The sequence below is a fragment of the Bombina bombina genome, chromosome 2, assembly GCF_027579735.1.
Source record: "Bombina bombina isolate aBomBom1 chromosome 2, aBomBom1.pri, whole genome shotgun sequence".
Classification (NCBI taxonomy): Eukaryota; Metazoa; Chordata; class Amphibia; order Anura; family Bombinatoridae; genus Bombina; species Bombina bombina.
This window is the reverse complement of record NC_069500.1, coordinates 1,248,871,912-1,248,897,038: the sequence shown is the minus strand read 5'-3', so window position 1 is coordinate 1,248,897,038 and position 25,127 is coordinate 1,248,871,912. Positions and strand designations below refer to the sequence as shown.

General features: G+C 37.7%; 1 protein-coding gene across 1 annotated transcript in view; it reads left to right on the top strand.

The window, feature by feature from the left end:
- The window catches only part of WDR19 (WD repeat domain 19), a 296,764-nt gene that overhangs the window by 237,919 nt on the left and 33,718 nt on the right, over positions 1-25,127 (top strand). The window contains exons 27-32 of the mRNA XM_053704050.1: positions 6,340-6,452; positions 9,114-9,182; positions 10,337-10,414; positions 12,689-12,785; positions 13,618-13,742; positions 16,736-16,817. Coding sequence (XP_053560025.1) covers positions 6,340-6,452; positions 9,114-9,182; positions 10,337-10,414; positions 12,689-12,785; positions 13,618-13,742; positions 16,736-16,817 — 564 coding nt within the window. The remainder of the gene's footprint in view (positions 1-6,339; positions 6,453-9,113; positions 9,183-10,336; positions 10,415-12,688; positions 12,786-13,617; positions 13,743-16,735; positions 16,818-25,127) is intronic.

Below are 25,127 nucleotides of genomic sequence, written 5' to 3'. Positions count from 1 at the left end.
GAGAAAGGTTTTGCAAGCCGTGGTGCCTTCCATCTAGGTGACCTGATTTGCTCCCTCCCTTCATCCGTGTCCTAAAGCTTTGGTATTGGTTCCCACAAGTAAGGATGACGCCGTGGACCGGACACACCTATGTTGGAGAAAACAGAATTTATGTTTACCTGATAAATTACTTTCTCCAACGGTGTGTCCGGTCCACGGCCCGCCCTGGTTTTTTAATCAGGTCTGATAATTTATTTTCTTTAACTACAGTCACCACGGTATCATATGGTTTCTCCTATGCAAATATTCCTCCTTTACGTCGGTCGAATGACTGGGGAAGGCGGAGCCTAGGAGGGATCATGTGACCAGCTTTGCTGGGCTCTTTGCCATTTCCTGTTGGGGAGGAGAATATCCCACAAGTAAGGATGACGCCGTGGACCGGACACACCGTTGGAGAAAGTAATTTATCAGGTAAACATAAATTCTGTTTTTTTGTTTGTTGTTGGGTTTTTTTTAATTTGTTTTTTATTTAGTTAAAAACTTTATGGTAGAGCTATTTAAATAGCTTTAAAAACTAGTAGGAAATGCATGTTTTTGCTCTTCTAATTTCTAGACTGGCTAATAAGGACAAATCCATCACCGCTAGTTGTTCAGGACATAGAAATTTGTTTGACCTAATAGATTTATTTATTTTTTATGTAAAAAAGTTTTTTATTGATTTTTTTAACATTTCACAAATTACAAATAAGTCAACCCATATTACAGCCTCAGTCATTTTACTAATCTTGTCGCTATCAACTGGTATGACCTCCTTTGCATAACATGTACAAGAATACACTCAACACCAACTATTTTATAGCATTAACATTTCAAAAACATTACAGAGCTCCACGTAGTACCTCCCGTGGGAGGGGGCCCAGCCAAACTAAAAACTTGTGTATGTCTTGGTCAATTCGTCTGAGATCTCAACCCCTGCCTTGGGTACAAGTGGATTCAACTCTAAGGAAAGGGAAGTGTGTTGTGACCCACCCAGACAGGCTGAGCAGGAGCGGAGGAGGCAAGGGCCGCGATTGTTTGACCTAATAGATTTTATATATTTTCTGCAATAAAAATATAAATAGTTTAAATGGACAGTCAACACCAGAAATTTTGTTGTTTTAAAAGATAAGCCCTTTAAGGGCTTTCGTGATTCAGATAGAGCATGCAATTTTAAGCAACTTTCTAATTTACTCCTATTATCAATGTTTCTTCGTTCTCTTGCTATCTTTATTTTAAAAAGAAGGCATCTAAGCTATTTTTTTGGTTCAGACCTCTGGACAGCACTTGTTTATTGGTCGGTTAAAATAATCCACCAATCAGCAAGAACAACCCAGGTTGTTCACCAAAAATGGGCCAGCATCTAAACTTACATTCTTGCTTTTCAAATAAAGATACCAAGAGAATGAATAGCATTTGATAATAGGAGTAAATTAGAATGTTGCTTAACATTGCATGCTGTGTCTGAATCACAAAAGAAAAAATTTGGGTTCAGTGTCCCTTTAATTACCCATCCCCCAGTTTTGCAAAACCAACACAGTTATAATAATACATGTTTTACCTCTGTAATTACTTTGTATCTAAGCCTTCTGCAGACCTGTCCCTTGTTTCAGTTCTTCTGACAGACTTGCATTTTATCCAATCAGTGCTCACTCCTCGGTAAATTCACATGCATGAGCTCAATGTTATCTATATGAAACACATAAACTAACGCCCTCTAGTGGTGAAAAACTGTCAAAATGCATTTAGATTAGAGACGCCTTCAAGGTCTATGAAATTAGCAAATGAACCTCCTAAATTTAGATTTCAACTAAGAATACCAAGAGAACAAAGCACAATTAGTTATAACAGTAAATTGTAGGGGAGGAACCTGTGACCGTCGGTGATGGCCGCACATGTGTAGAGCTCCCCACACAGTCAAAGCGGGACCCGCAATTAAGCGCTGAAAACAGCTCAATCCGAGCAGAAAACAGGCTAACCCATCTAGCCAATGATCCACAGCACACGCCTGTCACCTCTCTGGCCCTCGGCAGGCAAGGCTTGCATCAAGTCGCCTACGACGCACCGGAGCGTCTGCCAGATGGACAAGGCCGCCAGGTTTGGTAAATAACTACTTCAAGAACCTAAATAAACATAAAACAGCGTCCACACTAACAGATGAAGATGATGAAGAAACATTAAAAGATGCACCCACTCTCCCTGCAAACCCCAACTCGCCAACAAACTCTAATTCCCCAGAAGATGGCCCCATTACCTTAAAAGCAATACGGGAAGAATGTGCAGATCTCAAAAGAGACATCAACGAATTAGGGTTCAGAGTTGAGGCGTTAGAAGATGACAGGGAAGAACTTGTTAAACATATGGATAAAATGTCACAAACTGTCACCAACCTACAAGCTCAACTCACAGAACTTGAGAATAATCTCGACGACATCCAAAATGGAACACACAGAAACAATCTGTGAATCAGAGTGATACCAGAGACTGTGAATGGTGAGACACTACCAGAATATTTACAGAGTTTATTTCAATCGCTGGCAATGACTAATTCAGTGGTGATGGAAGAAATCCCGCTAGAAACAGCGCACCGTACCTTGCGCCCCAAACCAGGGGACAACCAGCCACCACAAGACGTCATATTACGCTTCCAGACATATAGAGCTAGAGAGAAAAATCTACAACTTCTCAAGAGCACAGCCAAATTTCTCCCACATGGGATCTCGCATACAAATCTACCAAGACCTGTTGGCCGAAACTCTGCAGAAAAGAAAAGAGTTTGCAAACCTGACATCGCACCTACGCTCCATGCAAATTCCTTACAGATGGGAATTTCCAGTGTCCCTTTTATTAAATAAGAATGGCAAGTGCCACGTCTGTCAAGATCCTGCGGACACAGAATCTTTCTGCAAGCAACTGAACATACTCCCACCACAAACACCAGAAAACAAGGATCAGCCAACATCCAAGCATCACCACAAGCCTCAAAGACAGACCTGGGCAAAAGCTGCAGCCCCTAGGTTCAAAAAGAAATTTCCACCTACTACTACAGAAGTTACTTGAACATTTCCAAATTGTGAAGCCAATCTATAACTTTCCTAGACTACTTTCCCTTATGTTGGGGAGAGTGACACGCTACTTAACCGTGAGTCTATAATATGTATATAACATCAGTTTCAAAGCTTTAAAAACTATTTGTATGTTTTTCCCTGTTCTCCTGTTTTTTCTACAGTTTTTACGTTTTTTTTTTACAGGTTTTTATCCTTGTTACCTACAGCTGCTAGTTACACAATGTGTATGGTATCACCTGGAATAGGCCAGGATCAAGTTTATCTAGATTCCAAATGCTTATTATATCTAGAGAAGCTTAGTTAAATAACTTGTCTGCTACCATTATAGTTCAGAAATGATTATTGTCTGCTCATACAGTTGATTTTTTACTGACCCGCGCTGTTCGTGGGTCCTGTTTGTTTGTGTACTGGTCAGCTTTGCAAATTATGCCCCTGTTCGATAACTAGAGAACCTCTCATCGAGAAACCAAAGACTATACGTTTTTCTCAAACCCACAACATACTTACACACGCCTAGATTAAATACTATGCGACCAAACTACCTTATCTTTATTAGTCCGCTCCCGGATAACACACACGGTTTGGTCAGACAACAGCATGGTACACAACATCTTTTAATGGCCCTTTGATTATGTCCTTGCAGACGCACTACTAGTTACCAGCATTTCATAAAAAAACACAGAATTCTTTATTCTTAATAATCCAGATGCGACCACACCTACGAACAACTAGGAGGCTTACAAGTGTTATATAAGGGGCAAACTCATGCAACACACCCACAAGCAACGTAAACTTTAATTAGAACACAATAATTAATTTACACAAAGACTCCTCTTGTCAGAGGAAGCCCATAAACAACACCCAAACTCACCATCACTCACCGCAGAATTATCAGAAGCGGGAGAGGAACTCAATAAATACCTTATCAAAAATGCACACTTAAGAACCATAACACTGAGAACAAAATACTTTGCTGAGGACAACAAGGCAGGTTGATTGATGGCTAGATCCCTGAAAAAAACAACATTACAAATCATTCATTCGATCACAGATGTAAATAATAAAACACACTCGAGCAGCGTCGAGATAGCTTCCCAATTTGCAGAATACTACACCTTACTATATAACCTAAAACAACTAGACGCCTCCAACAAAAGATCACTTGTAAATTTGTTCCTTTCCAAGGTTCAACTCCCCAATCTCACGCCAGAACAAAGTGCAGAAGTAGAAGTACCAATAACACTCCAAGAATTACACGCAGCCATTAAGCTACTCCCTTTGGGAATAGCACCTGGCCCTGCTGGATTTACACCAAAATTCTATCACATATTCCAACAGCTCCTCGGCCTGCAACTGTTAAAATTGTATCAATCGATAGACAAAACATCCAAATTGACACCATCCCTCTTACAGGCCACAATTTCAGTCATCCCGAAAACAGGGAAACCCCAAGAACGAGTAACGAGTTATCGACCCATTTCTCTGCTGAACATAGATATCAAATTATACGCAAAGATACTTGCACAACGTTTGAATAAAGTATTACCAGACCTGGTCCATACCGACCAGATAGGCTTCATCCCCGGCAGAGAAGCCAAAGATAATACGATTAGATTATTACAAACCATATCCTTAGCTGACAAAAACCGCACACCACTGGCCATACTTTCAACAGATGCAGAGAAAGCTTTTGGCAGGGTGGGCTGGAAATGTATGTAGTCCACCCTGTCAAAATTTGGCATCCCCGACACTTTGCTAACGCGCATCCAAACACTGTACGCTGATCCGACAGCCAAAGTGAGAGCAAATGTTGTACTCTCCCTAAGATTTCACATTGAAAATGGAACGCGGCAAAGTTGCCCATTGTCACCCCTTCTACTTGCCCTAATGGTTAAAACCTTTGCAGCACATATTAGACAAAACCTTGAAATACACAGTATCACCATGGGTACTATCCACCAAAAATGTCTCCTATACGCAGACGGCATCGTAGTCACACTAACGTCCCCAACACAGACCATACCAACCCTCCTCAGAGAATTTGAGACATTTAAAACAATTTTGAATTTCTCCATTAATATGGATAAGTCAATACTTTTACCTGTACATCTCCGGGAGCAAGACATATAATTCCTTGCAAAACACACTGATTTTCTCATCAAACCAAAAATACAATATCTCGGAATACATATAGCAAAACGCATACCAGATTTATTCGATCTTAACTATATACCCCTACAACAAGAAACGCAGAAACTACTAAACACTTGGCACAAAAAAGGACATCTCTCTTTGATGGGCAGAGTCCATGCGGTCAAGATGACTATACTACCTAAATAACTCTATTTGTTTCAAACATTACCATTAGGGTTACCACCATCTTACATCCACACGCAACAAAGAATGATAGAATCTTTCATCTGGTTCCAACGTATGGCGAGAATCCCAAAAAATATATATAATTGGCTAAAGATAGAGGAGGAGTGGGAGCTATTTAACTACTACAGGGCCTCCCACTTATCCCGGATAGTGGCATGGGACCACTCTTCACCCACAAAACCCTGGACCCAATTAGAATCTCAGATAAAGGAAAAAAGTGAACTGTGCTGGACCCCACCCAAGTATAGATCTAAAAATGAACATCCTAATTACTATGTAGATAGCACATTGAAAATATGGGACAAGTTACTGAATACAGACCTGTACATATCAAGCCCCATCGTGCCTATGTCAACTCTGCTTGACAATCTAGCCTTTGGAAAACTACGGTTTTCGCAAACACCTACAATTAATAAAAAACCATCGAACATCTCAGTAGATATGATCCTCAGTGACGGACACATTAAAACACAAGCAGACATCGTCCAAAAGATAGCCCCCCCCTTGTTGCACTGGTACACCTACTATTAAAGCCAAAACATTAGTCAATGTTAACATAAATGCTCCAAATGTATACATTACCACATTGAATTGATACATTTTATGATTTTGCTATTGTTACTTTCAGAAAAACCAATAAAAAACTATTTAATGAAGAAAAAAAAAGTAAATTGTAAAGTTGTTAAAATTTCATGCCCTATTTAAATCATGAAAGTTTTTTTTTTGGACTTGATTGTCTCTTTTTTTAAGGTCCCTTCAATACTAAAATGAAATTACCGTGAATGCTTTTGCACACACATTTATGTCTATACTTATACAATAAAATGCTGTTGCTTGGGGGTTTTATTACAAAATATAATGTTTTCTTTTGTTGTAGGATCTGAGAATACTAGTAATGAAGATTATCAAAGTATCGCCTTGTATTTTGAGGGAGAAAAGAAGCATTTCCAGGCCGGGAAGTTTTTCTTACTGTGTGGGCAACATGCAAGAGTGAGTGATTAATGTTTAAAAACCAATACTGTGATATGTGACCGGACCCCCTGATCCTGGTGCTTACTCTGGGGTCTTTGGTGTCCTCTGCGCTCCTTTGTTTTTTGGCATGTGCACATCTGGGAGAGAGTGTACCCTGTTGGGATATGCTACTCAGTGTTGCACAGGTCATTATGGATGGAAACAATATTGTTTAAGGAGACCAGAAACAATTATGAGAATTGGTAAAGCACACAGGAAACTTTACAAGCCTGACCCTGCTACATATATTTTCCCTTACTGGCACAGGGGTGATACAATAACATACTGCAGGTTTTGCCAACAAAATGACAGTGACAGGCGTTGTATATTCCAGTACTCGATTGGCTCGTCCAAATAAGTGGTGGGGGAGCTTCACCATTGAGAAACAATGCCAGCCCACAATAACAATGTATTCAGAAAGCCTTAACATTCTACCATTATGTTAATGTATTGCAAGACTACAGAAAAGTCTTGTAGGCTTAGATACAAGGTAATCACAGAAGTATCAATATAACAGTGTTGTTGGTTATGCAAAACTGGGGAATGGGTAATAAAGGGATTATCTATCTTTTTAAACAATAAACATGTTTAAGTAGACTATCCCTTTAAGAATACATTTATTTTCCCTGTGGCTTAATTGTAGCTTTCAGCTCCTGTCCACAGTCCTGACTTACTTGGTGTTTGCTTACTGCCCTGACCCTTAGCCTGTACTGATATCTATAGATTCACCTATCTGATTCTTTAGCTGGCAAAAGCGATTGCCTTCCAGACCTGTTATTTGACTTGATCAGCCTTTGCCATTGTTATTTAAATCAACTGCATGTGTTTTCATTCATATCTATTTCTGGTTACCTTATCATAGGGATGTTAATGTTATTGATCTGTTAATGGGGCTTTGTACTCAAAAATGTTCTATCATTTATATAAAAGAGCATGTTGACCTTGCTTGAATAAATATAAAGTAAAATCTGTTTGAATTTAAACTAACACTTAGTCTAAATTAACACTTAGTTAACTTAAAGGTACTTTCTACCAATGTTCAATTAAGTACTTATCAACCAATGAACAAGAAGTGCCTTGTTAGCCAATACACATTAGTAAAAAGTGCCTTATTACCAATACGTATTAGTAAGAAGTGCCTTGTTAGCCAATACCCATTAGTAAGAAGTGCCTTGTTAGCCAATACCCATTAGTAAGAAGTGCCTTGTTAGCCAATACACATTAGTAAAAAGTGCCTTATTACCAATACGTATTAGTAAGAAGTGCCTTGTTAGCCAATACGTATTAGTAAGAAGTGCCTTGTTAGCCAATACGTATTAGTAAGAAGTGCCTTGTTAACCAATACGCATTAGTATGAAGTGCCTTGTTAGCCAATACCCATTAGTAAGAAGTGCCTTGTTAGCCAATACCCATTAGTAAGAAGTGCCTTGTTAACCAATACACATTAGTAAGAAGTGCCTTGTTAGCCAATACGCATTAGTAAGAAGTGCCTTGTTAACCAATACGCATTAGTATGAAGTGCCTTGTTAGCCAATACCCATTAGTAAGAAGTGCCTTGTTAGCCAATACCCATTAGTAAGAAGTGCCTTGTTAACCAATACTCATTAGTAAGAAGTGCCTTGTTAGCCAATACGCATTAGTAAGAAGTGCCTTGTTAACCAATACGCATTAGTATGAAGTGCCTTGTTAGCCAATACCCATTAGTAAGAAGTGCCTTGTTGTTAGCCAATACCCATTAGTAAGAAGTGCCTTGTTAACCAATACTCATTAGTATGAAGTGCCTTGTTAGCCAATACCCATTAGTAAGAAGTGCCTTGTTAGCCAATACCCATTAGTAAGAAGTGCCTTGTTAACCAATACTCATTAGTAAGAAGTGCCTTGTTAACCAATACCCATTAGTAAGAAGTGCCTTGTTAACCAATACGCATTAGTAAGAAGTGCCTTGTTAGCCAATACGCATTAGTAAGAAGTGCCTTGTTAGCCAATACCCATTAGTAAGAAGTGCCTTGTTAGCCAATACCCATTAGTAAGAAGTGCCTTGTTAGCCAATACCCATTAGTAAGAAGTGCCTTGTTAACCAATACACATTAGTAAGAAGTGCCTTGTTAGCCAATACACATTAGTAAGAAGTGCCTTGTTAGCCAATACCCATTAGTAAGAAGTGCCTTGTTAGCCAATACCCATTAGTAAGAAGTGCCTTGTTAGCCAATACCCATTAGTAAGAAGTGCCTTGTTAGCCAATACGCATTAGTAAGAAGTGCCTTGTTAGCCAATACACATTAGTAAAAAGTGCCTTGTTAGCCAATACGTATTAACAAGAAATGCCTTGTTAGCCAATACGGATTAGTAAAAAGTGCATGTTGACCAATGAGCATAGGAAGTCCACAATTCACAAAGCTGTGTTTATTTCAATTTAAACAGGTTTTAATTCACATTTTTCCATGCTAAAAGAAAACAAAAATGAACATGTGCAGATGCTGCTCTTTTATATTTTTGAGTACAATGACCAGTTGATGTTCTTTAATCATTAAAACTGATCCTGTTAGGAATGTACATCCCTCCCTGTTTAGAGAGTGTACAAGTTTGTGATACCTCCTTACAGAACAATGTTTTTGTAACCCTTCTTTGTTTCTGTTCTAGGCACTTAAACACTTCCTTAAATGCCCAAACACAGATGATAACATTGCAATTGAAATGGCGATTGAAACAGTAAGTAGTAAATATAAAAATATGCACTTACGGTGGTGCCTAAACATTCTACTGTTCTTAGCAGGTGTTTTGCACAGTGTTTCATTCACATTTTGAAAAAAACAAAACATTTATTACCCTTATTGTTAACATGGTTGAATTTAAATAATGTTTTAAATTGTGATCCGTTTTAATACGGATTCTTTTATTGAATTTTTTTTTGCTATGTGTTTTATTATGGGATAATACATTGCAGTTGATAGAGGTCTCCATTAGAAATGGAAATATAGGAAACAAGTTTGGTATTGGTGATTAATTACGTAAGAAATTCAGTTGCATACAAATTAGATCTGATATTTTGGGATTCTGTCTAAAGAAAACCTGTTAAAATCACAGTCTATGTTTTATAACACCTCTGTTTGGCCTACTAGAATATATCAAGGGTTAAACAGTATGGCATAGGGTTGCTAACTGGAAATATTCAAAAGCTCACCTCCCTATTTAAAGGGGTTTAAAGCTGTCAGTTTCATTTTTGTAATAATAAAACACTAAGCAGGGGTTTATACTTAATAGAAATCATTGTAATATATATTATTCGTCATTTTAAAAGGCTTTTACCTTTTGTTTCTTTTTTTTATTATTTTAAACATTTAATTGGCTCAGTGTCCATTACCTCCTGTCACAGCCCTACAAGGGGGCTGCGGTTGCTACAGGAAGGCATATCTAGCTTGATGTTCTAACTCTTCTAGAGTAACATGAACTGGCTTACTATTCAGTGGCTACTAGAGAAACAGAAAGTCAATTTTGCTCATGCTCAGAAAAGGACAGAATGCAACTTAAGTTACCAACATGTTAGATTCCTCATTTCCCTGAGGGCGGTGGCTACACTTATAATTTCTAAGCGCTCATTTTGTTTGCTTTTTTTTTTTTACACAATCTGTTTCTTTTTATATTTACTTTGATTAAGCTTATTTGTTTTTACTGAAGGAGCACTGTTTAATATCCCTTTAATGTGTAGTTGATTTATATGAACCCACACTTTAGGTGATTTGTACGACTGAGCACTTATATGTTGTAGTAAAGTTTTGCTGTTCTATAGACCTTATGTGTTTGCATTTTCTATATGTATTTGTTCTCTCTCTGACACGTGTGCCTACGCATTCTGTTGTGAATAGGTTGGGCAAGCAAAGGAGGAGATCCTGACCAACCAGCTTATTGACTACCTGATGGGTGAAAGTGACGGGATGCCTAAGGTGCTAACTTTACATCTAGAAGTTGTCCCTCATTGATACCATGCTGTCTGTTTGTTTTACACACCAAATATATATTTTTTCCTACAAAAATCTGAATTTTTAAAGTTTCTTTTCATTTTTGCTAGAAATATCTGTAATCTTCTGCTGTAACTGGCACTGAAAGCTGGGGACTAAAGTATCTGAATTCATTTTGTTTTGATCAGTTTGCAATTTTAAACTTTGCTGTTATTTTTAGCTGGAAAAAACATTTTCATTTCATATTAAAGCGATGTGTTAGTGTAATAATTAAATAATCTTATTTAAAAGAGTATTTTATTATTACTTTAAAGGGACACTAAACCCAATTTTTTTCTTTAATGATTCAGATAGAGCATGAAATTTTAAGCAACTTTCTAATTTACTCCTATTATCAATTTTTCTTCGTTCTCTTTCTATCTTTATTTGAAAAAGAAGGCATCTAAGCTAAGGACAAAAAGAGAGAGGAGTATCCCACATTGATACAATATTTTCAAAGATGACAGTTATATAATGTAATGTAATCACCTGTCTGGTGTCCGGGACTTACTGAGTACACTCACCTCCTTCTCCAATGAAGTCCGTTCGAATGATAAACACTGCCTGTTATGCTGTAGGAAGCAGCCGTTCATGGAAGGATACAAGGACAGCCAAGGGATCTGTACCATGTACAGGCTGAGTACTTACTCAGCAAACATCTGTTGCCAAACTTCAGTCAGCGTTTCCTGTCCGAAGCTTCTGAATGCGGCGCTCTGCCTGAGCGAGTGTGATGTCACACTATCGAGAACGAAGGTGGGGCGAAGGGGTGAGGACTATCTTCGCCGGTGCTGACAATTCCCAGAGGGAAAGAAGACTTTGTGGCTGGTGAAGTAATGCTTGTAAAAGGAGTAAGGAGTCTCTCTCGGATAAAAAGTAAACAATTCTTTATTGAGGCATCAACTATCGATAAAACATGGTAACCACTTGAACCATCACAAAGGTGTAGTTACAAAGTGCATAAGTGGGCATAGCACCTGCTGGTTGACATGTTTCGGCGAAAGCCGTAATCATAACCTAAGGTGCTACACCTTACGAGGTGTTTAAAAAGTAGTGTTAACATTCTGAGAGCTAAAAGCAATAATTGAATGTGACCGCCCTCTTAAGCATAGCGCCAGAACGAAACTTAACATTAGTAGAGAGAAGAAAGAAAATTGCTGCAGCCTAGCGAGTTAATTAATCATTTCTTTTAACTCTTTTAGCAGATGGGAGCTTATGTGTATAATAAGAAATATACTAAAAAGTGTAATATATAGCAATGAGCTGTAGTAAAATATTTCCACACTAGCTCCCAAAGCTAAAGGGAAACCAAGTTAATCTAATAGCTATCTAGGCAGATGGGAACTGTGCCATATCTTTGGAGATAATAATCCCTACAGGTCCTATATCCACTTTTACAAGTGGTATATAGATGACCTGTTGTTTATCTGGTTTGGTCCCAAAGATAAGATTTCCCCCTTCATTAAATCAATTATGGCTTTTAACCAATCAGAAGAGTTAACACTAGTTTTTAAACACCTTGTAAGGTGTAGCACCTTAGGTTATGATTACGGCTTTTGCCGAAACATGTCAACCAGCAGGTGCTACGCCCACTTAAGCACTTTGTAACTACACCTTCTTGATGGTTCAAGTGGTTACCATTTTTTATCGATATTTGATGCCGCAATAAACAATTGTTTACTTTTTATCCAAGAGAGACTCCTTACTCCTTTTACAAGCATCTAAGCTAAGGAGCCAGACAATGTTTGGTTCAGAATCCTTGGACAGCACTTGTTTATTGGTGGCTGACATTTAGCCACCAATTAGCAAGAACAACCCAGGTTGTGAACCAAAAATGGGCCAGCAAGAAAATTAAGAAAAAATGATAATAGGATTAAATTAGAAAGTTGCTTAAAATTGCATGCTCTATCTGAATCATGAAGGGAAAAAAATTGGGTTCAGTGTCACTTTAATGCACCTTGATTGTTGTTGTGTGTTTAACCAACTTGAAGAAGTAACAAATGGGTAATCCACGAGGAGAGCTGGTGCGGAGCAGGACTTGGTCTGGGGTTGGCAACTACTTGTGTATGTTGCTCTTAATTGCTCATCGTCTGTGTCCTGCTGAGGAGCGCCAGGCTCCTGAATCTTGCTGAACCGCTGTGCCTTTTCTATATTCATGAGTGCTATAAATTTACCTTCTGAAAGCAATTCCATGTTAATGTTTTTTTTCTGTTTTCTTTTTAGGATGCAAAATATCTATTTCGTTTGTACATGGCATTGAAACAATATAGAGAAGCAGCCAGGACTGCAATTATAATAGCCAGAGAGGAACAATCAGCAGGTATTTGACTTGCTACAGTAAATCCTTAGCCACACATTGTCTTGGTCACATTAAAGGGATATGAAACCCACAAACTTTGTTTTGTCATTCAGACAGATCATACACATTTTTAAAAAGTTTCCAATTTACTTCTGTTATCAAATGTGCTTCATTCCCACTGTATTCTTTGTTGAAGAGATACCTTAGGAGGTGTCTGGAGAACTTCATGGCAGGAAATAGTGCTGTCATCTAGCACTCTTGGAAAACTGCTGTGATATAGGGCTTCTGACACATGCACGCTCCTGAGCTTATGTACCTACTTTTCAACAAAATATACTAAAAGAACAAAGAAAATTTGATATTAGATGTAAATTAGAAAGTTATTTAAAATGACATGCGCTTTCTGAATCATTAAATAAAAATAATGGGTTTCGTGTATCTTTAAAGCCATCTAATCTGAGTTAAAGTATTTTTGCTTCCCATGAGCTTTTGGATTTTTCATTTACAGATCCCTGGAATTATTTTTTCGTCATATCCCCTCTCACGAAAATCTTTGTGTTTTTTTATGGGGTTTTGAAAGCAAACTCATTAAATCAAGAGTCTGTTTCTACTCCATTTTCAGGACATAAAATGGGTCCCACCCTGAACCAGTCTAAAAGGGATACAGGGTCTGTTTTGTTACCTACGAAAGCTAAATATCAATATATTCATTTTATATACAATTATTTTTGTGTTTTTTAAACAGAAACCGTAATCCATTTACATAACTTTCAATTTAAAAGCTGCTTTTTTTAATGCATTTGTGTTTACTCTCTTCGATTAGTTATATAAAATAATTTTCTTAATTTAAAAGGTAATTATAGAAATGCACATGATGTCCTCTTCAGTATGTACACAGAGCTGAGAACGCAGAAAATTAAAATTCCATCGGAGATGGCCACCAACTTGATGATCCTGCACAGTTATATTTTAGTTAAGGTAATTCATAGTTATTTCTGATCTATAATAAATTATTGATGGCCTTATAACAAACTGAGAAATAAGAACTTTGGTCATTACTTTACTTTATTGCCACATCAGGACAAATATATGAGCAGAAAACATTAACTATTCAGCTTCAATGTCTTCAATGCCTTACATAGGACTCAGCACTTATTTGGTGTTACATTTCACATGCAGATCAGTGATTGAAAGTAAACTTGTAACAGCCATGTATTTTACTGATCTTTTTATTTGAACATCAGTTTTTGTTTTTCTAATTTGAGAATGTACTTAACATTAATCTCAAAATAAATTAACCATCTTGGTATCTAAAACCCTGAAATCCTTTTTAATGATTAATATTTATATGCAACAATAGTGTGTATGACAAAAGAGGTATAAAGTTAGTAGCGCTACTCAATATAAAGAATGACCAACAATTGTAAAAATCAGATACAAATGACACCAATCACCCAAATAGGGTAGAGGTAGTTACCCCAATCCCACACTTAAAGGGACATAATACTCATATGCTGAATCACTTGAAACTGATGCAGTATAACTGTAAAAAAGCTGACAGGAAAATATCACCTGAGCATCTCTATGTAAAAAAAGAAGATATTTTACCTCACAAGTTCCTCAGCTCAGCAGATTAAGTTCTGTGTAAAAAGTTATACTCAGCTGCTCCCAGCTGCAGGTAAAAAAAAATAAAAAATGAGGAAATGAACAGCAGCTAATCAGCATCAACAGTGCTGAGGTCATGAACTATTTTATTGTGATCTCATGAGATTTGACTTAACTCTCATGAGATATCATAGTAAACTTCCTTAAACTGAATAGGGAAATAATATGAGTGTGCACGAAAGTTTACTCCCTTAGCTGGACAGACATACTGATTTACTGCTTAGAAGTCCTTTACAGTGGGATGTGGCTACTGAGGAACTTTGATATAACAGGTGATGTTTTCTAGTCGGCTTTTTACAGCTATGCTGCATCACTTTCAAGTGTTTCAACATTTGGGTATCATGGCCCTTTAAGTGCTCCTGTGGGGGTAATGGAAAGTGCACCTCTAGTGTTAGAGTAAAAAGTCTCAAGAGAGTTCACACTGTGATAGTGATAAAAATATAAATGATTAAAAACGTAGTCCTTCTCTCTTTGCAGACACTATTAAAATCCAGAGTGGGGGCTCTGCTGCTTCTTTAATCAACTTGTATACACACTATGAGAAAACACAAAGAAGCGCACCTCCAACTCACGGTAAAAGTATAACATTTATTACACAAGTTCCCCTAAAATAAACAGATACTCACAAGATAAAAACGTGTTCCCAGTGTGTAAATTATAATTTCAGGATAAACATCCTCGTTACCGTATACGTCCTTGGGATTCCAAATGACAGGGCAATACATGTGATGTATTGAAGTAATGGCGGTCCTCAGGTAATCAGTGCCGCTACCCACTCCAGGTAATCCAGCTTCTCAAAAACTATACAGGCTCGATCAGTGACGGCGGGGCTTTCTCAAGAGGATTATGACGGGGAGAAACGCATGGAGGTGGGCTTCCGCTCAGCTTCCATAGGCACACCTGCTTGCGAGCAGTGTTGAATCACTGTACTGATCGAGCCTGTATAGTTTACGAGACGCTGGATTTCCTAGACTGGGTAGCGACAATAAATACCTGAGGACCACTGATACTTCAATGCATTGCATGTATTGCCCTGTCATTTGGAATCCCCAGGACGTATACGGTACCAAGGATGTTTATCCTGAACTCGTACTTTACACGCTGTAAACACGTTTTTATCTTGTGAGTGTCTGTCTATATTAGGGGCACTTGTGTAATAAATGTTATAGTTTTAACGTGAGTTGGAGGTGCGCTTCTTTGTGTTTTCCAATAGTGTGCATAAGCTGTTGAACCTTTGTTTTAAAGTGGTACCTCCCAGAGTATTAATAGAGCATTTAAAAAGTAGTAGCTTGAACCTCCAGATCTTATTGTCTCGCATTTAAAGGAACATATTAAATTACAGCATTTTATTTTGCATCAGTGACTAGAAACCTAGTTTCAGTTTGCTCATTAAGATCAGGGCACTGCACAGCAGAGCATTATAGTTATTCAGAAGTATGAGCAACGAATGGAGGAGAGGGGTGAAGCAGTAGATCCTATAGTAGACTTTACAGCAGGGAAGGAATCTGGAATGTTCTGCATGACATTACTGTTCATTTAAATTATGTTAAAAACATTTTCTTATTATTTTTATTTTAAAGTCCTAAATGAACATACATGATGGAAAATTATAGACTTTCTATGAGTGTTTTAAACCATTTACAATATATGTTTATTTAAAAAAAATACTTTGTTGTGCAAAACAGAGATAATTTTGCGTGTTGAGCGCACCACCATAATAAGCGAGGCTTGTCTGTCAAGAGTGCATACAGGGTATTAGTTCCGCTTGTAGCCCCACATATGGCCAGTAAGCACCTAGTGATCTTGCTTGTGACAACAATGAGGTACATTGTTTATGCGTGAACCAAAAAAGTGCTTATTTTAGCTTAGTTGAAGAAGCTGTCTTTTGGGAGCATGCAGAAAATGGGTAAATATATTTGTTTTAAACGTGCACATTGCACAATAAGGTAATTTTTATTATTTTTTTATTTTTAATGAAGATATATTATAGATTATTTACAAAACACATGTAAAGTCTTTTTATCGTAATTGATTTTGCTTATGTCCCTCTAAATTATATAATTAAAGAATTCTACTTGTTTTTCCCTGACATCCTATTGAATCGTTTTTTTTTTAATTTGGAAAGAAGCAATTAAAAAACTTGTCTTTTATATTACTGATGACAGTAATAAAATGCGTGTCTGGTTTGAGCACATTGCCTTTAACAATATATTTTTTTTACAGAATATGTTTTGACAGAATGTGTGTTCTAATGATCTACAAGCGTCTCAATGAAGCTTTAAATATGAAAATTAATTTTGTTTTAGATCCATGTTAAACGTGGTGACCATGTGAAAGGTGCACGTATGCTGATCCGCGTGGCCAACAATATTAGTAAATTCCCTTCCCGTAAGTATCAAAAGAATCTAGTAGATTATTTAGTTGTGTTTTGAAATTATTTGTGTTTTTAGTTAGTTACAGTCATCGATCAATATTGAAGCAAGGAGTATAAAAATATACCAGGGGTCAACAAATCTAAATATTTAGGAGCCAGACATATTTTTAGGAGCCAGACAGTGGTATTTGTATATAGATATATGGAGAATAAGCCAAAAAGTTAGGAGCCAAGGGTTAAATTCTTGGAGCCAGTGGCTCCCTGGTTCCTGGGTTTGTCGAGCCCTGAAATATACCATACTATTTTTATGTTCAATACTATATCTAACAAACCAAAAAAAATTACAAAAAAATCAAAACCATATATCTATGCTTTATCATCATATGTTTCTTATACTGTACCTCTTTTATAAATATATTTGTTATATATTTTAAATTATTTAACATTGCATATGAATGCATAAACAATATAATTACATTAACAAAAAAAAATACAACATGGGCAGGGTCTTCCGCCCACAAGGTGGAGAGAACTAGAACAAGCATCACTACCAGCCTATGTCAATCTCTTTGACCTCCTTTGACTCCCCCCACACCTGGCCATTAAGGTAACTATAGCTAACCACTTAGTCAAGGGGTGTCAACTAGCCTGATTTAAATTACGTCACAACTCTCTTATTGCCCCACACTCCTCTCCAATTAATTCTATTGCTGGCCTACTACATGGCTTATCTAATACCCATATCCATAGCTGGGAAAAAACTGAGATCACTTACTTAATAGACTATCAGGACGAAAAATTAACATATTCAGAAATGCTGAATTGACTGACTCTTCCCCCTAAACTTAAATTTGAACTGCTATGCTTAAGATCCCTAATGATATCATGGGGCATCCTAGTGGACAGACTTCGCAACGTGACTCCCTGGGAGATGAGGTGGAAGGCAGACCTGCAATTGTTTGAACCCCTTTCGGCTCATTATAAATGCCTGCTGGGAGATCCCACACTATCAAAAACAAGACATTTGGTGGCCTGGGAGACAGAACTGAAACAGACTTACACGACAAAAGACTGGACTAGGGCTATCTGCTTAACCAAATCGGCCATGCACTGTGTGACTATGTATGAACTCTACTTTAAAATGCTGAACAGATGGCATTTAAATCCATCTAAACTACAGAAAATCTTCCCTGAACATTCTCCCAAGTGTTGGAGGGGATGTGAGGAGCTGGGAACCCCTCTCCACTTATGGTAGTCTTTCCCCAAGATCCAGCCATACTGGACAAAGATCAGGAATGTATGTGCGACCCTAGACCTTCCGTAAGTTAACAAATCGAGCCTTGGCCTTACTACACCTTGACATCAAAAAACTCCCTACACACAAACAATTCCTACCTCTATATCTTAATCTCAGCCAAAATGTTGATAGCTAGAAATTGGAAAAAGGGCGTGGTAGAATACATAAACTATGTACAGTCCATGGAAGATTATGTCTTAAGAAATAGAAAACAGACAACAACCTTTTGTTTAATAATGGAGACCTATTTATCCAATAGAAAGACGGCGAGATAAAATACAATACAAATACACTAACCATAAACATACAGAACGGAGAAAATCCCTAATGTAGTGGACGTCACCCAATCCATGTTCACCTTTATTACTTCGCATATCTTTACCCCCTCCCCCACTTCCCAAACATGAAGCCTCTCCCTGCTCCTCTTACCTCCCTCCCTACAGTTCTCTCCCCCCCTCCTTTTTTTATTTTCTCTCCCCCTTCCTACTTTTCTTCTGACTAATACCAGCTATATGTTATCAACTTTATATACAGTGAGAAGCACTGACTCCTTATAAGTCGTAGACAATTGTAAGCACAATATTCTATGCTGTTGGTATATACAAGGTATAGTGCAGTTAACCGCTTACCTGACATTCGTTAATTTATGTATCTAAATTCTGTTTGTGTTAAGAACTTAAATATAAAAGGATATAACAAACATTGATCATTGACCACAGGCTATAATAAAAAATAATGGATATAGGATGCGCTATAGAGCTGTAAGGTATATAGATATAAAATTAACTGTATCGTTACCAGCCTTAAAAATCTAAAAAACTAAAAAGCCAAAGGCCCTTAATACAATTTATTGTCAATGTAAAATATAATTTATTCAAGTTGCAATAATCGGTTAAAACACACACTGTGATATTAAATTAAATACAAACTGAATCAAAATGGCAGAAAACCAAAGGCCCTTAATACATATATATAAATACAATTTATTATCAAAGTAAAATCAAATAATCAAGTTGCAGTATTCAGTTAAAACACAGACTGTAATAATTAATAAATCGACAGATAAAATCAACAAATACAATCCATATAATATTCCAACATACACAAAACGGAACCGGTTAAACCATTCACACTACTCACAGCCTCTCAGATGCTCGATATTCAAGACACAACTAATAGCTAGTGGTGAACACCTAAAAAAGCTTGTGTTCTAGTCTTAATGTTAATGTTTCATGGGGATCCCCCAAAAAATATCATCCAGAATGACAATGTGGGTTTTGATTAACTATTTCAACTCTAAGATATTTGGGTAAGTGCCCCCGAATAAAGCCGTTATGTTTCCAGTCTCTCCTTATTCAAAATAAAGCCCACGATGGTTTAGAGCTCCTTCCTTGCTGCTCTCTCAGTTACAGACAGTCAAGTACATATAACAGAGCCGGGAGGCTCTCCTACCTCCTTTCAAGTGTCTGCCAACGGTCTCCTTACCTGGCCCGACACTCCGGCTACTCCTTCAGATGGTAAGTCCTGCTACTGTTTGTGATTATTTGGAAAATTAGAGCTGAACCGAACTCTGTGTACCCTGGCGTACTGAAGTGCAGAGGGCATCCTGTGGATACAACCGTGGAAACAAACACTTGCGCAAGTGGTCACCTAGGAACCGGGTGACGTCACTCACGGGATTTTCGCTGACTAACATCTGAAGGAGTAGCCGGAGTGTCGGGCCAGGTAAGGAGACCGTTGGCAGACACTTGAAAGGAGGTAGGAGAGCCTCCCGGCTCTGTTATATGTACTTGACTGTCTGTAACTGAGAGAGCAGCAAGGAAGGAGCTCTAAACCATCGTGGGCTTTATTTTGAATAAGGAGAGACTGGAAACATAACGGCTTTATTCGGGGGCACTTACCCAAATATCTTAGAGTTGAAATAGTTAATCAAAACCCACATTGTCATTCTGGATGATATTTTTTGGGGGATCCCCATGAAACATTAACATTAAGACTAGAACACAAGCTTTTTTAGGTGTTCACCACTAGCTATTATTTGTGTCTTGAATATCGAGAATCTGAGAGGCTGTGAGTAGTGTGAATGGTTTAACCGGTTCCGTTTTGTGTATGTTGGAATATTATATGGATTGTATTTGTTGATTTTATCTGTCGATTTATTAATTATTACAGTCTGTGTTTTAACTGAATACTGCAACTTGATTATTTGATTTTACTTTGATAATAAATTGTATTTATATATATGTATTAAGGGCCTTTGATTTTCTGCCATTTTGATTCAGTTTGTATTTAATTTAATATCACAGTGTGTGTTTTAACCGATTATTGCAACTTGATTAAATTATATTTTACATTGACAATAAATTGTATTAAGGGCCTTTGGCTTTTTAGTTTTTTAGATTTTTAAGGCTGGTAACGATACAGTTAATTTTATATCTATATACCTTACAGCTCTATAGCGCATCCTATATCCATTATTTTTTATTCTAAATTTCTAATTTGTCTAGGGAGGAGACAATTACTGTTAGTGAGGCTAAGTAGGTTTTTGGTCTAGCACTATACCCATCCAGGTCTGTCTTACAGGCTATAATAATACCAATGTATCCATATGAAGGATGTAACTTATCCCTTCAATGACACCAGCGACAAATGTTTGTACTTATTTTCTGATTGTATAACCACAATAAAAAAAATTACAACAAATATTACAGTTAAATCTTATCATATATCAGATTTCTGCTTTACTTTAATTCTTCCACTTAAAGGGACATTAAACACTAAATAAATGCTAGATAGAATGATGCATTCAAAGAAAAGATTAGTCTGAGAATAACATGTAGTTTCACTAGCTGTTTAAATATAGACAGAATAAGTGTAAAGTTTTAGTGTCTATAAAACAATGGGAGCTGCCATGTTGTAACTTAGGTTACCTTCTCTGCTGTGGCCAATTAGGGACAGTTATAAATAGGCAACTAGTGTGTGCATCCAATGGCTGTGTGGAATATAACAGTGTTTTGCACTTCCATTTCTAACAGGAACTGAAATGCTCACAGTTTCAGAATGGAATTACAGGAAACGGGGCAAAGTTTTTAAAAAAATATGTGATGTATAATTTTATATAACCTTCTCAAAGTGTTAAATGTCCCTTTAAATTGCTAATTGTCCTTCACATACAGACTGGATGAGACTCTTCTCTGTAACAGTAATTCTAACCCAAGCAGTGTTTAAATTCTTCATGTTTGCTGTTGTTTACCAAATGATAGCTTTTACATGTGTACAGATGGAACCTGTGTACATAAGGTCTCTGCACCAACAGTGAAATGCCATGCCTGCTCAGAGATACAGCAGTGGTGTATATTGGTTCAGTAGTTACTCCTACACGTGCTGCGTTTCATTGCAGGTGAACAGAGCATATGTACCTATGCTCTGTGTGTACCTGTGCAGAGTTAAAGGGACATGAAACCCATTTTTTTTCTTTCATGATTCAGATAGAGAATATCATTTTAAACAACTTTCTAATTTACTTCCCTTATCTAATTTGTTTCATTCTCTTGATATCATGTGTTGAAGGAGCAGCAATGCACTAATGGTTTCTAACTGATCACATTAGTGAGCCAATCAGAAACACTATATATATATATATATATATATATATATGCAGCCACCAATCAACAGCTAGAACCTATGTTATCTGCTGCTATTGAGCTTGCCTAGTTAAACCTTTCAGCAAAGGATAACAAGAGAAGGAAGCAAATTAAATGATAGAAGTAAATTGGAAAGTTGTTTAAAAATGTATTCTCTATCTGAATCATGAATGAAAAATTTTGGGTTTCATGTCCCTTTAAGCATACACATATTTCAGTTTTAAGCACCATGTAACATAATCATCATGTGCATTTCACCCAAAATCCCTATGTGTCTTAAAGGCTTTTTAGTCTAAGAATTTCTTAAGGGTTTTTGATTAATCATATCTGTTTAAAACTGAATATTTATTTGAGATGAACCGAAATATATGTGTTTTAGTCTGCTACAAAGTTGATATTTCTCCAACATTGGTGTGTCCGGTCCACGGCGTCATCCATTACTTGTGGGAAATGTTCTCCCCCACAGGGAAAGGCAAGGAGAGCACACAGCAAGAGCTGTCCATATAGCTCCCCCTCTGGCTCCGCCCCCCAGTCATTCTCCTTGCCGCTCTGAACAAGTAGCATCTACCACGGGGATGGCGAGGAGTTTGTGGTGTTAGTTGTAGTTTTTTATTCTTCTATCAAGAGTTTGTTATTTTAAAATAATGCTGGCTTGTACTATTTACTCTATAACAGAAAAGTGATGAAGATTTCTGTTTAAGAGGGCTATGATTTTAGCACAAGTAACTAAAATCCATTACTGTTACCACGAAGGACTGTTGAAACAAGAGAACTTCAGTTGGGGGTAACAGTTTGCAGACTCATCTGCTTCAGGTATGACAAGTCTCCTTCTAACAACACAGGCTAATGCTAGATGACAGTCATTTTTCCCCTCAGGGGAAGCGGTAAGCCATTTTTCTTTCACCTCAGCAAAAAAGATAACAGGCTTCCCCTTTTTGTTTTTTATGCTGGTAGACACTGTTAGGGGCTAAATCGATTGGTTTTTATTACAATATTATACCATTTGAAATATTTTATAAGCTCACATACACTTGGGAACGTTTTTTATTGATCTGGCTTGTTTTAGACACCTAAATCTAGTCAGGAAGGCCCCTTCACTCTAGTGTGCTGAGGGAGGAAGCCTCATTTTGGCACTTCAGCTGTGCAGTTGAATTTCAAGGCAGTGCATGCAGATTCATGTGAGAGGGTCCTGTGGTTCAGAAAGTGACTCCAAAAGGCTTTTTTCTGTGAATGGTGACCCCTAAGGAAGGTAAAAAGCTGCAGCAAGGCTGTAGCTGGGATTGTGGTGTGTAAAAACGGTTAAATCCAACAAGCTCCGGTTTGCTTGTTTTAAGAGCTAGAGTCTCCATATTTGCTGTGCAATACTTTCTAAGCATCAAGATACTGGGGTCCAAATTTCAGAAAAATCGGATATTGCCTTCATAGTTTTTTGAACATTCAGAAATAAATGTGTCATTTTATTATTTAAAGAGACAGTAACGTTTTTGTTTAAAATCGTTTTTATTGCATTGTTTGCCTGCCTAAATCTGTTTAACATGTCTGTTCCATCAGATAACCTATGTTCTGTGTGTATAGAGACAAATGTGGTTCCCCCTTCGAGTGTTTGTGATAATTGCGCCATAGCGTCCAAACAAAATCAGGACAGCTCTGTTATTTTTCATAATGTTACCCAAGATGATTTATCTAATGAAGGTAGTGGGGATAGCTCTACATCCTCTCCTTCTGTGTCTACACCAGCTTTGCCCGCGCAGGCGACACCTAGCGCGCCAGTGCTTATTTCTATGCAACAATTATCAGCAGTAGTGGATAATTCTATAGCAAATCTTTTATCCAAACTGCCAGTTTTTCATAGAAAGCGTGATTGTTCATTTTTAAATACAGATAAAAAGGATGAACAATCAGACGCTGACGATGCCTTATCTATTTTACCCTCACATCAATCGGAATTGGCTGTGAGGGAAGGGCTGTCTGAGGGTGAAATTTCAGACTCAGGAAAAATTTCTCAACAGGCAGAACCTGATCTAGTGGCATTTAAGTTTAAGCTAGAACATCTCCGCGCGTTGTTTAAGGAGGTATTAGCTACTCTGGATGACTGTGATTCCATGGTAGTACCAGAGAAGTTGTGCAAATTGGACACATTTTTAGAGGTCCCAGTGCACGACGACGCTTTTCCAATACCTAAGAGGGTAGCGAACATAGTGGAAAAGGAGTGGGAGAAGCCAGGTGTACCCTTTGCCCCACCTCCTATATTTAAGAAAATGTTTCCCATAGTAGACCCTAGAAGGGACGCATGGCAAACGGTCCCGAAGGTTGAGGGAGCTGTTTCAACACTAGCGAAGCGCACAAATATTCCTATAGAGGACAGCTGCGCTTTCAAAGATCCTATGGATAAAAAATTGGAAGGATTGCTTAAAAAGATTTTTGTTCAGCAAGGGTTCATCCTTCAACCAGCTACGTGTGTTATTACTGTCACTTCAGCGGCGTCCTTTTGGTTCGAAGAACTAGAAAGGTCGCTCCAGAAAGAGACTTCCTATGAAGAAGTCATGGACAGAATTCACGCATTAAAGTTAGCTAATTCCTTTATATTGGATGCCGCCTTTCAAATAACGAAATTGGCGGCGAAAAACTCAGGTTTTGCTATAGTAGCGCGGAGGGCGCTTTGGCTAAAATCCTGGTCGGCATATGTGTCGTCCAAGACTAAGTTACTGAATATTCCTTTCAAGGGTAAGACCCTTTTTGGGCCGGAATTGAAGGAAATTATTTCAGACATCACTGGGGGTAAGGGCCATGCCCTCCCACAGGATAGGCCTTTTAAGGCTAAGAACAAGTCTAATTTCTTTCATGTAATTAGCAAGAGTCCATGAGCTAGTGACGTATGGGATATACATTCCTAACAGGAGGGGCAAAGTTTCCCAAACCTCAAAATGCCTATAAATACACCCCTCACCACACCCACAAATCAGTTTTACAAACTTTGCCTCCTATGGAGGTGGTGAAGTAAGTTTGTGCTAGATTCTACGTTGATATGCGCTCCGCAGCAGGTTGGAGCCCGGTTTTCCTCTCAGCGTGCAGTGAATGTCAGAGGGATGTGAGGAGAGTATTGCCTATTTGAATTCAATGATCTCCTTCTACGGGGTCTATTTCATAGGTTCTCTGTTATCGGTCTTAGAGATTCATCTCTTACCTCCCTTTTCAGATCGACGATATACTCTTATATATATATATATACCATTTCCTCTGCTGATTTTCATTTCAGTACTGGTTTGGCTTTCTACAAACATGTAGATGAGTGTCCTGGGGTAAGTAAGTCTTATTTTCTGTGACACTCTAAGCTATGGTTGGGCACTTTTTTAATAAAGTTCTAAATATATGTATTCAAACAT